Source organism: Ursus maritimus, unplaced genomic scaffold (assembly GCF_017311325.1).
Source record: "Ursus maritimus isolate PB19 unplaced genomic scaffold, ASM1731132v1 scaffold_19, whole genome shotgun sequence".
Classification (NCBI taxonomy): domain Eukaryota; kingdom Metazoa; phylum Chordata; class Mammalia; order Carnivora; family Ursidae; genus Ursus; species Ursus maritimus.
The window spans coordinates 56,302,206-56,314,584 of NW_024424341.1; the positions used below are offsets into that span (position 1 = coordinate 56,302,206).

At 54.8% G+C, this 12,379-nt stretch overlaps 1 protein-coding gene across 1 annotated transcript in view; it reads left to right on the forward strand.

Annotated features, from left to right (window-relative positions):
• The window catches only part of ZSWIM9 (zinc finger SWIM-type containing 9), a 19,651-nt gene extending 8,571 nt beyond the window's left edge, over window positions 1-11,080 (forward strand). Inside the window, exon 4 of the mRNA XM_040634239.1 lies at window positions 8,125-11,080. Within this exon, the coding sequence (XP_040490173.1) occupies window positions 8,125-10,305 (2,181 nt within the window). The 3' untranslated portion in view covers window positions 10,306-11,080. The remainder of the gene's footprint in view (window positions 1-8,124) is intronic.
• Window positions 11,081-12,379: the final 1,299 nt, after the last annotated feature.

A 12,379-nucleotide genomic window follows, 5' to 3' on the forward strand; every position in this document is an offset into this window, starting at 1 on the left:
CCCCCCCCCCCCCCCCCCCCCCCCCCGCCTCCCCGCGCGGTCATTCACTAAGTGCCCAAGAGCTTTCTGTCTCTGACGGAAATGCTTGGGGATGTTGCACCCCACCCCGTAGGGTAGCCCCTGGCCACACGTGGCTGTTAAGCACTTGCGTGCAGCGAGTAGGACCGAGGAACTGAATTTTAAATTTTATTTCATTTTAACTCATTGAAATTTAAAGAGCCACTTCTGGCTATTGGCTACCTTGCAGAGAAACGGCTAGAATCACCTCGCGGTTGTAGTGGGGGAAACCAACAAGAGACAGACACACCCAACTGAGATAAAACGTCAGGAGGGTTGGGACTAGGAGAGGTGACAAAGTGCCATTTCAAGAAACTAAACCACACACATAGAAAATGCAGAGATGAGAAGTGCATAGTGGGAAGAATGTCCACAAAGTGAAAACAGCCCTTCCCCACCATCCAGATCGAGACTCAGAAGGGTGGGTCACCTCTGTCACCTTAGGTGATGGAGTGAGGAGTAATGTCAAGGAGAATAGGGTGAGGATGTGGAAAGGGACAGTTAGTTGTAAGGCTGCTATCTTAATTTACTTTTTTTTAAGAAATCACTTATTTATTTGAGAGAGAGGGAGAGCACAAGCCGAGGGGAGAGGCAGAGGAAGAGGAAGAAGCAGACTCCCCGCTGAGCAGGGAGCCCAGTGCGGGGCTCGATCCCAGGACCCTGGGATCATCACCTGAGCTGGAGGCAGACGCCCAACCGACTGAGCCCCCCAGGTGCCCCTTTAAGGTGCTATTTTAATTTGAGTCGTCAGGGAAGTTCTCTCAAAGGAAATGCTGGCGAAGCAGAGGAGACAGAATGGAGGCACGGGACCCCCCATTCTATTTTCAGAGGGACTGGAGTTCCAGGAAGAAGGACTAGCCAGTGCAAAGGTTCAGAGGTTGCTGAAGCATCCCGCTGTTCCTCCAAGAGGAAGCTTTCTGCTGCTTTCATCCAACTTCAGAGCCGGGGGTGGACGTACAGGGAGGGAGGAGGGAAGGGAGGGATAAAAGTGGCGAAGCTAGGTTCTCCCCCCGCCCCCCAGGTGGCTGTACTTTTCTCGCATGTATGGAAGAGGTCCCAACCCAGGGCGGTGATGCAGTGTGAATCCACTCTCCAGAATCAGGTCCAGAGACCTCCCCCACCTCCGTCTCATGCTCCGGAGCCAGCCGTGATTCAAGCCACCAGCCCGAACCCAGCCCTCTAGCCACATATCACATGGATGATCTTTTCAGTTCACGTTTATCAAGCACTATGTGCCAGGCACGACCTGAAGTGCTTGGCATATTATCATTCATCTAAATCACACCAGAGCATGTTAGGGAAGGAGTCCACATTCTCCCCTCCATTTTATAGACAAGGAAACTGAAGCACAGAGAGGTCAAGGAACTGACCTGAGGTCACACAGCTACTTAACGATGGAGGCTGACTTCAGACCTACACAGTCTGGATCCAGGGCCGAGCTCTTGACTGCTCGGCTATTCCCCAGTTTAGAAATGAGGCTCGGGCCCCTTCCCATCAGGTCTAGCCTCCGGAGAGCTGAGGGTCCCACCCAAGTCAGTTTGCTGCTCTGTGAAATGGGGGTACACACGTGTACTCCGCACACCACTGGTCTTCGCTGAGCTATTCAGTTATCCACTGTCCACCGTCAAATAAATAAGCTTTGGCTGTCTTCCCTGGAGACACCCGAGCGGGGCTGACCCCGGGAGAAGCCACTCACTGACAAATGAAAGGCTTCAAGGTCAAGGGATTGTCCTTTTAACTTCCGGTGTGGAGGCTGCCATAGGATCCCGGCTAAAGCAAGGTTGGCTCCTGGGTCTGTCTTTTAGTCCACCGTAATCCTTTTAAAGGAAACAAGGAAGGAGTTCTGGAACACCAAGAGACAGACCAGTGAAAGGATTACTCCTTTTTTTTTTAACTTAAATATTAACTTTTCTTTTTTTTTTTTTAAGATTTTATTTTATTTATTTATTCGACAGATAGAGACAGCCAGCGAGAGAGGGAACACAAGCAGGGGGAGTGGGAGAGGAAGAAGCAGGCTCGTAGCGGAGGAGCCTGATGTGGGGCTCGATCCCACAACGCCAGGATCACGCCCTGAGCCCAAGGCAGACGCTTAACCGCTGTGCCACCCAGGCGCCCCTAAATATTAACTTTTCGAATATGTAACACGTTCACATGCTTCTAAATTCAAAAGGTACAAAGGTTCAAAAGGTGAAAAGTCCCCTTGTCACCTGTCCCCCAGGTCCCCTCCTCAGAGGCCACCAGAGTATCCTTCTTCATACATCTTCTATCTCTGTCTATTGTATGGCTCAGGACTACCCAGGGGAACTTTCTATGACGATAGAAATGCTCTGTGTCCCCTGGACTCATGTGGCTATCAAGCACTTGCAACGCAGCCAGTTTGATGGAGGAACTGGATTTTTAATTTAATTTAATTAATTGCAATTTAAACAGCCCCGGGCAGCTAGTGGCTTCACAGCGAATAGCCCCACCCTATAGGGATACAGAGAAATTGGTGTCTTTTGTTTTAATTTTATTTCCACTTGCTCCCCTCCCCCAGCAAGGTAGCATATTAGACATACTTTTTTTGCATCTTGCTTTAGATGTTGGGGCTGGCCACGTGTCGGCATCTTTCGTTTCTTCCTCTGGGGCTGGTCACCTTTAACTTCTGTCTGGTGGGTTAAGTTCCAGGCTGCCAGCTTCTGACAGCCACAGCCACATGGGGGAAGAACACTGGGGAGCTGGCCTTGGGGCAACGAGATGCATGGACACCCTGTTCCTCATCACATGGACCCATTGTCTCCAAGGACAGCGGCCCTTTCTATTTATTTATTTATTTGAGAGAGAGAGAGCGAGCTCACGCACGTGAGCGGTGGGGAGGGGCAGAGGGAGAGGCAGAAGCAGACTCCCCGCTGAGCAGGGGGCCCGACTCAGGGTTCGATCCCAGGACCCTGGGATCATGACCTGAGCCGAAGGCAGACGCTTAACTGGCTGAGCCACCCAGGCTCCCTGGCCAGTGGGCCCTTTCTGTTCTACCCTTTCATAGTATAAACCTCTAGCCACCTGGGAGTGAGAGGAAATTTGACCTTGAGTGGTCTACCCGCTCCTCAAACAGCCATCGACTTGTCTTAACCTCCCCCCCACCGCCTGGCGCTGCCAATTCCTTGTGACATACTATTATCGGTCCTCAGCATTTTTTGCAGTTGCCGGCTCAGGAACCGTGGGGCTTGGGGTTTGGCTTTTGTTTCGCGGAGGGTGGGGAGTGGACATCTTGTCCATCTGCTTACCGGCTTCCCGAGTTTGGTTCCTGTTGTCTCCTTTCCGTTTGCTCCTGTCTTTCTTTCTATAGAAACCTCTACTTGAGGTTCAGGGAAGATAAAGTTAGAGGAGTGTGGCCAACCCGTCACCTTAACGTGGTAGTTTCAGGTGGCTCTTTTCAGTCATGAGATACATTGAACGAGTTCTGTATTACTAATATGTTAAGATAACAATTCTTTACCTGGTCCCAAGATGAGGCTAAGGAATAACCAGATATTATGCTTTCCGCTTCCCAGCAGTCTCCTGAAAGAGGGATGCCTTTGGTTTTTGTTTTGGTTTGGGGTTTTTTGTGGTTATTGTTTTCTTTTTTGTCTTGTTTCCATTTTGGAGGGGTTACTTTGAAAAGCCGAATGCCTGGGACCCCCTGAGTGGCTGTGACCTACTTGGTCCTGGGAGGGGGTCCAACAAGACTAATACACCCAAAAGCCACTGCCACAGTTTGCGAGCAAGACTGAGTAGCTGCTTCAACGAAGGAGGTGTTAAGACCTTTTATAATCTGCCCCGAGGCAGCGATGAGGGGCTGCGCGGTGTTCAGTCACATCTCCATCGCCTCGTTTGTGGCGGGCTCTAGGGTAATCAGCTGGCTTTCTGGGTAGGGACGGAGCTTGCCCAGAAATGTACCTTCGGTCATGGCTGTGCTTCGCCTTCTGAGAAGGAGGAATGTTGATCTGAATATGCCGCTTTTATGAATAATTAAAGGTAAATTAGTACAGTCCCCGTGGAGGACAATTGGGCCACGTCTCTCGAAATGAGCACGTTGTTCCCTCTCCCACTGCTGGGAATTTATGCCGCACAGGTGCCCGGTGACTTCCGAGGTTAATCAGCTATTTTCTGGTCCTATAGTAGCAGCTAGAAACTGGTTTTATTTCTCTTGTTAGGGGCTAAGAGCTTTATATACATCCCAGCTGGGCCGGTTACTGGCCGCGGGACATCCGACAGGGGGCGACAAGTTACTTCTCCAAGCCTTAGTTTGTGGGTCCGTAGACTGGGGATAAGAGTAAGTACTACTTCGTAGGATTGCAGTTGTGTGAGGACTAAGTGTGTGTGTGTGTGCGTGTCTGTGTAAAAACAGTTGAGGAGGAAGCCCTGCGTGCATAGCTATTTCGGGATTATTTTTATTCCCTCCTGTTTCCCTCCGGGCCAGTCTGGAGAATAGGACCGCTCCGATCACGGGAAAACAGGGCTGTGGATGGAGAGCGTTTCGTGGCATGGTTTCTGGTGTTCACATTTGCGGACTCCACCCTCTGTGGTTGACGCATCCCAGTGCCACCGAGTCGTGTGTCTGCGGTGACACCTGCCGTCATGTGAGCCCTGCTATCTGCCAGCCACACGCCCTTGAATCAGGCCTGTGGGACCCCTTTCGTGAAGGCCAGGGCGGTATAGCGGTCAGGAGGGCAGACTCCGGGCCCGAGCAGCCTTGGGTTCAAATTCCGGCCCGGCCGCTTACTACCTGGGGGTGCGCGTCTCTCAGCTGAAAGGACCACTGGTTGTGCGAGTGCGGGTGCGACTGCTCGGGGAACCAAAGCCAGCCCGACAGGGCAGGACTCAGGCCTGCCTCCGTCCCTCCTCTCTCCTCAAGGTCAAGCACAGCGTCGGACCCACAAGAGGCTCTCAGTCAACGCTGTTTAACGAACCCATGGCTGGGCAAGAAGAGCTTCCGTGCCCTCTTTAGAAAGAAAACCCGAGGTCAGAAATCGAAGTTATCCCTTAAAGAACGGAAGTCGGCTTCTAACTCATCAAGGGCTTGTCTGCTCTGGAAAAATCTCAAGGCACATACATTTTGCCATATTTCCTTTTCCTACGCCTGACTCCCCATTAGAAACGGACACGAACTTGAGACTGTAGAAACGTGTCACTCTTTTTGTTATACTTAGGACAACCTTTACCTGCGTGTTAATTTCTACACTCGTGCTGTCTGAAGGAACTTTCTGTGATGGTGCAAATGTCCTGTGTCTGCGGCATTCAGGAGAGCAGCCGCTGGCCCCGTGTGGCTGTTAAGCCCTTGAAATAGGACTAGCGTGACCGATGAACTGAATTTTTATAGGTTGTCAAATATTAATTAATTTAAATGTAAATAGCCACATGGGGCTAAGGCGACTGGCTTGGACAGAGCAGTTCTAGGTTGAAACATCTGCGGAGACAAATCGTAAAGTAATCGTAGGTGTAAAAATTCATGATGGTTGGAAAAACATCATAGTGGGATAGTAACTACTCCAGCAGTAAGTTCTCTAGGCTTTTTCATAAAATTTAGTGAATTCTAATACGTGTTAAGATGCTGAATGTAGGATTTCTGGGCTGGGAAAGCAATTTCCTTGTTCTTCTGGGATTCTACTAGACCTCTCTTTTTTTCTTTTTTTTTTTTTTAATTAGAGGATTTTTTTTTCTTTCCCCATGAAAGCTGAGAATGATGCAGTGCTTTTTTTTTTTTCTTAAGATTTATGTGTTCGTTTTAGAGAGAAAGAGCGTGAGAGAGTGCAAGCAGGGGAAGGGGCAAAGGGAGAAGGAGACTCCCCACTAAGTGGGGAGACCTATGCGGGGCTCGATCTCACGACCCTGAGATCATGACCTGAGCCCAAATCAAGAGTCGGGCGTCTAACCGACTGAGCCACCCAGGTGCCCCGATGCAGTGCTTTTTAACCATCCAGTAGGATGAGGTTGGACGATGGCAGAATGGTTTGTGGCGAGAACCGTGCTTACATAATTGGCAGCTGTGGGTCCGCGCTGACCGCGACCGAGGGAGTCCGATCGCCGCCTGCCTGTCCCATTCAGTGGCTTTCGTGCATGATGATGCCAGAGTGGCTGAGGTCAAGGAGGACGAGAGGGACAGAAGATGAGGTCCAAACACCTGATCGCCCAGCCCACAGCGTGGTGTGAACTCTGGGTGGTGCCTGAAGTGGGATTCGAAGTCCCGGGAAAGGAAAGGTTTTCAAGCAGGGGAGGGGGTGATCTGATCAGAAGTTTAGGAAATGAAACAGAGATGGGGCCGGTGGGGGGCCATTGAGAATCAAGTGTAGCTCTGGCCTGCCAATCTCCAGGGACACTGGAGACGACGTCCAATGGGCCATGCTCCTGCCGAGGCAGCTCCGTAGATGAATCTAGAGCCTGGAGATACAGAACTGGGAGTCATCAGCTGAAAGATGAGGAAGGCTGTGTGACCAGATGAGGTCACCTTGGCAGAGCCTAGAGACAGGAAAGAGGAGACGAGAAGCCAGGACAGCAACATTTAGAAGCAGAGCAGGGGTAGAACACGGCTGCGACAAGCAAAGGAGACCACCTGGGAGACGCCTGGGAGGAAGGAGGACAGCCGGGAGTTTCCAGGGTGACAGAAGCCAAGAGAGTTGCAGAAAGAGGGCAGGCTCCCTGTCCTCAGTGCTGCTGAGAGACGAGGAAGACAGAAATAATAGCAGGATTAGAAACGCACGAAGCTTTGGACACAAATGATCTCATTTTAGCCTCTCCACGACCGTGGTTAACAGACATTACCTCAATTTTGCAGCCAAGGAAAGTGAGACTCCGCCCAGGGTCCCCAGAGCTAGTAAGAGACAAAGTGAGGATTCAAAATGAGACTCTTCCCTGGACTCCGGAGACGTGGCCGGTGGGCACTGCCGCACACGGAGGCGTGCGTTCGTTCAGGATGTATCAAGCTGCGGCTGTGAGCGCCCTTCCAAACATCAGGAGTGCAAAACACGACGTCCCTAACCTCGTGGCTCTTCCGTCTTAGGAAGGGCAAACAGACGATAAGCAAATCAGCAAATAAAGACGTCACATGCTGCAGGGCGGTGAAGCGCCATGGCCAACAGTAGCTAGAGAGAGCTGGGGTGTTTGCTTGGAAGCGATGATCAGAGCAGACCTCTATAAGGACGTGATCTTGGCACAGGGGTGAGAATGGTATTAACGACGAACGCTCTGAGAGCACTTACTATCGGCTGAACGTTCATATCTTTGTGCCAGGCAGTGTTCTCAATGCTTTAATGCATTTCGTCCTTCCAGTCACAGAGATATTCTCACATTTTACAAATGGGGTGGAGATCAGGGAAGTCGCCGGAAGCCACAGGGCCAGGAAGTGGGGGCTCCAGGGTCTCAGCCCAGGCAGTCTGGCTCTAGACCCTAAGCTGGACCTGACCCTTCCAGCATGAAGGAATGAATGTGCAGTTCCCAGAAGGGGAAATTAGGGGAACAAGGAGGGTAAGGGGGAAACTGAGGCTCAGAGAGGTTAAGTCACAAGGTTCGGGAGTGGTGGGGCCGGGACTCAAACCTAGACCATCTGGCTTCAAAGCCTTCAGCCTTAGTGCTAGACCAGTGGCTCTCAGACTGGAGCGGGCGGGGGAATCCCCTGAAGGGCTTGTCAGAGCGCCGATTGTGGGGCCATCCGAGTTTCTGACTCGGCGGGTCTGGAAAGGCCTAAGAATATCCATTTCTGACAAGATCCCAGCAGGTGAAGTAGCGGCTCCAAGGCCTACACGTGGAGACTGGCTCTAGGCCAATTCTCAGCGCAGAAAGGAATGAATACCCAGTTCCCAGTAGGTACACTGAGGCTCAGGGAGGCTGTCTCGTGTGCAGAAATCACACAGCTGTTAGAGGGAGGTGCCGGATCGCGCACCCAGGCGATCGGCCCCCCAGAGGTCGCGTTTTTAACCATTCCCCGGCTGCATGCAGGAATGAATGGATTTCCATTGCCCCCGGGGTGGGGGGGAGACCCGAGGTCCGGGAGACGCCGGGCGACCCCCGCGTCTGCTGACCTCTCTCCCTGCCTCCCCCTCCCCCCGCCCGCAGGTGAAGCTGGTGTTCGTGGAGGACCAGGCGGTGGTGGAGACGGTGTTCTTCCTGACGTCGCGCACGCGGGCGCTGCTGCGGCGCTTCCCTCGCATGCTCCTGGTGGACCGGCTGCCGGGGCTGCAGGGCGCGCTGGACCTGCTGGCCGTGCTGTGCGTGGACGGCGCGGGCCGCGCGCGCCAGGCCGCCTGCTGCGTGGCGCGCCCGGGCACGCCGAGCCTGCTGCGCTTCGCGCTGGCCTCGCTGCTGCAGAGCGCGCCCGACGTCAAGGGCCGCGTGCGCTGCCTGACCGCCGGGCCCGAGGTGGCCGCGCAGCTGCCCGCCGTGCGCCAGCTGCTGCCGGGCGCGCGCGTGCAGATTTGCCGCGCGCAGGGCCTCGAGACGCTCTTCAGCAAGGCGCAGGAGCTGGGCGGCGCCGGCCGCGAGGACCCGGGCCTGTGGCCACGCCTGTGCCGCCTGGCAGGCGCGTCGTCGCCCGCCGCCTACGCCGAGGCGCTGGAGGAGCTGCGCGCTCACGGCCCGGCCGCCTTCGTCGACTACTTCGAGCGCAACTGGGCCCCGCGCCGCGACATGTGGGTGCGCTTCCAAGCCTTCGAGGCTGCCCGGGACCTGGACGCGTGTGCCCTGGTGCGCGGCCACCGCCGGCGCCTGCTGCGCCGCCTGAGCCCCTCGCGCAGCGTGGCGCAGTGCCTCCGCGACCTGGTGGCCATGCAGTGGGCCGACGCGGCCGGGGAGGCGGCGCCCGAGGGCCCGGACGGTGGGGGGCCGTGGCCGGAGGGCGAGCCGGGGAGGGGAGCCCACGTGGAGGAGAGGATGAAGGGCCTGGAGAGTGGGGACTGGGGAGGGACCCCGAAAGAAGGATGTATTTGGAGAGGCGCCCAGTTGGAGAAGGAGTGGCCCCGAGGTTTGGAGGCCAGAGACCGGGGAGGGGCTCAGTTAGAAAGCGAGATGGGGAGAGGGTTGCAGGTCCAAGACTGGAGACAGGCCCAGCTGGAGAACCAGAAAGTGAGAGGGATAGAAGGCAGTGGCTGGAGAGGATCCCAGTTGGAGAACGAGCAGTGGAGAGGACCAGAAATCAGAGACTGGAGGGGGGCCCCGTTGGAGTGTGAGAAAGATTGGGGACCGGAAGGTTATGTCCGGAGAGGCGTCCGGTTGGAGGACCACGGACTAAGGGGATTGGAAGGGTATAGCTGGACGACGGCCCGGCTGGAGGATCGAAGGGTTAGGGTGCTGGAGACCACAGACCGGAGGGGGACCCAGTTTGATTCTGAGAGGGCCAGGAGTCATGAAGGGAGCCCCTGGAGGGGGGCCCAGCTGCATGATGAGAGGGCACATGGACTGAAAACCAGAGAGTGGAAGGGGCCTCAGTTGGAAGCCGACAAGGGAAGGCGGCTGGAGGTCAGGAACTGGAGGGGACCCCATTTGGAGAAGCCCAGGGAGTTGGTCCCCGAGAATGGAGACCAAAGGGGACCCCAGTGGGGAGATGAGAGGCAGAGAGGGCCAGAGATTGGAGAAGAGAGAGGAGTGAGTTTGGGGGTCAAGAGAAGAAGGGACCTGGAGGATGTGGTTCTGGTCCAACTGGGGGACACAAGGATGACAGGCCTGGAGAATAGAGAGGGAGCCCCATCCGTGGGCCCCAAGAGCAGAGGAGGACAAGGGGTAGAGTGTGGGGGCACAGGAGGGAGGGGTCTAGGGCTGGGGAATGGGGTCATGTGTGGCACCCCCGTGGGGACTGTGTTTGAGGGCGATCCAGAATGGGCAGGGACAAGGAGAGTGTACCTGACCACCGGGGAAAGCCTGCAGGAAGGAGGTGAAGAAGAAGGCCCAAGGGAGCCCAAGAGGCCTTGCTGCCCCTCGGCTGAGGAAGAGGTGGACTGGGAGCCCCTGGCCAAGTTCCGAGCAGCCTGCGGGCCAGAGCTGGCAGAATTGGTGGCCGAAGAGCTGGCCTTTGCCAGGCAGCACGGTACCCGGGGTTTCCACTGGACTGGCGCGGGGTTTGCCCTTAAGGATGGCACCTCGGACTTCTTCCTGGACAGGGCTCTGACCCGCTGCAGCTGCTCCATCCACGCCGCCCGGCGGCTGCCCTGCCGCCACCTCTTCGCAGCGCGCCTCCTCACCGGGGCAGCCTTATTCCACATGGACCTGCTCAGGGATTGCTGGGGGAGAGCCCCGGAGCCCTGACCCTTCAGGCCCCTGCCTACCACCCTCCGCTGCGAGGGTAGGAGAGCATTCTTCGATCCCAAAGATAACAGGGCTGAGGCCACGGTGGCCACCCCAGTCCCTCTAGCCACCTCCTGTGTCATCCAGGGACCTCACCTTGGCCGTTTGCCCCTCGAGGTCCTGGAGCCACAGTGTGGAAGACGGTGGTGGCCAGGATGGCTTCTGAGGGCTTCGCTCAGGAGAGGAAGTGTGTGATGAGATGGGGGCAGACAGGTTCAGATGGGGGCAGAAGGAAGGAGGGGACAAAGCTGGAGGAGGGGAAGACACAGGACATGGGGAGAGCCCAGGCAGGAGCAGATGGTCACTCCAGAGAGTGCAGGGGTGAAGGAGAAAAGCAAGGGGGGCTGTAGGAGGACAAGTGGGGGGTGGGGGGAGGAGAGAAACTAGCAGGGAGACAAGCAGAGGAGAGAGGACAAGAGGAGAGGCAGAAATGGGAAAAAGCAGAGGGAGGCAGGGGAGAAGGGGGCCAGGGTGGAGGACACAGAAAAAAAAACAAAAGGACACATGGGAAGAAAACGTAGAAAAGGTATGGGAGATGGGGAGAGAAGAAAGAAGGGAGTGATTTGAGAGTCTCCAAAGCCTGGAGTCTTGGATCCCCTTGACCTTCTGGTTGGTCATTCCCAGAAGACACTGAATAAGAGGGAGGTCTGGTGGGATGGGCTGGAGCTCTCCAGTGGGAGAGGGGAACAGTCTGGACTATTGTGCTTCAAGATTGGAATAAAACAGTATTATTTTGGTTTCTGCACTGAGTTCCTGGCTTCTCGGGAAGAGGGGGAGACCTAGACCTGGAGAGAACTTGAGGTGCTCCAACATTCCTTCTCCCATTCTATCAATGAGACCTCCTGGGGCCAGATGGAATGGAGAGGGCAAAAATGAATTCAACCCCCCCCCCAACAGCTCAGCCCTTTTCCTCCCTCATCTGGACCAGTACACCAGGGTGGCGTTTGCCAACATCCATGGATTTTGGCAAATGACTGGTGCCAGTGAATGGTTTAAGAATGGGCATGTGGGGGCGCCTGGGTGGCTCAGTTGTTAAGTGTCTGCCTTCGGCTCAGGTCATGATCCCAGGGTCGTGGGATCGAGCCCAGCATTGGGCTCCCTGCTTGGCAGGAAGCCTGCTTCTCCCTCTCACACTCCCCTTGTGTTCTCTTTCTCGCTGTCCTCTCTGTCAAATAAATTTTTAAAAATCTTAAAAAAAAAAAAAAGAGAATGGGCATGTGACCCAACCCTGGCCAATGGGTCTGCTAGGGTTGGAGGTCTTCTAAACATTCCCTCAACCCTATGAAGTCCCAGAATGATGTGGTCAGGCCTAGACCTGCTTCGGAGCATCTTGACAGAGCATGAGAATGAAGCCAGTGCTGACGGTGGCAGAGCTGAGAGATACCCTCTATGATCACCCCAAACACCTTGGGAGGTGGGCACAGCGCCCGTCTTCTAGCTATGGAAATTAAGTCGAAGAGATTCAGTGACTTGTCAAAGGACACACAACAGAGAGTCCTCCCCAACCCAAACCTCCACCCCTGCACTTTCTTTTTCTTTCTTTTTTTTTTTTTAAGAGAGAGTGAGAGAGAGCACACAGCAGAGGGGTGCAAAGAGAGAGAGAGAATCTTAAGTAGTCTCCGTGCCCAGCATGGAGCCCTACCCGGGTCTTGAACTCACCACCCTGAGAGTATACCCTGAGCTGAAATCAAGAGTTGGGTGCTTAACCGACTAAACCACCCGGGAGTCCTATATATGTCCCGGCACTTCCAAGGGCTCTCATTCAGGCAGCGAGTGGGGACGGAGTCACGCATGGCTGGCCCCCATGCTGCTCTGTCACAGCACTTGCCGAGGTTCACCCTCTCTGAACCTTAGTGTCTTCATGGGGAAAATGGGGTTAATACTAACTCACCAAGGCTGCTTGGAGAATTGAAAACAATGTGCTTATACTGCTTAGTACGTGCCAAGCCCATCGGTAGTTGGTTGCTATTACGTATCAGCCTTCCCATTTTCGGGATTACAAGAAGTACAACAGAAATGGTAAATAGCTGGGCCA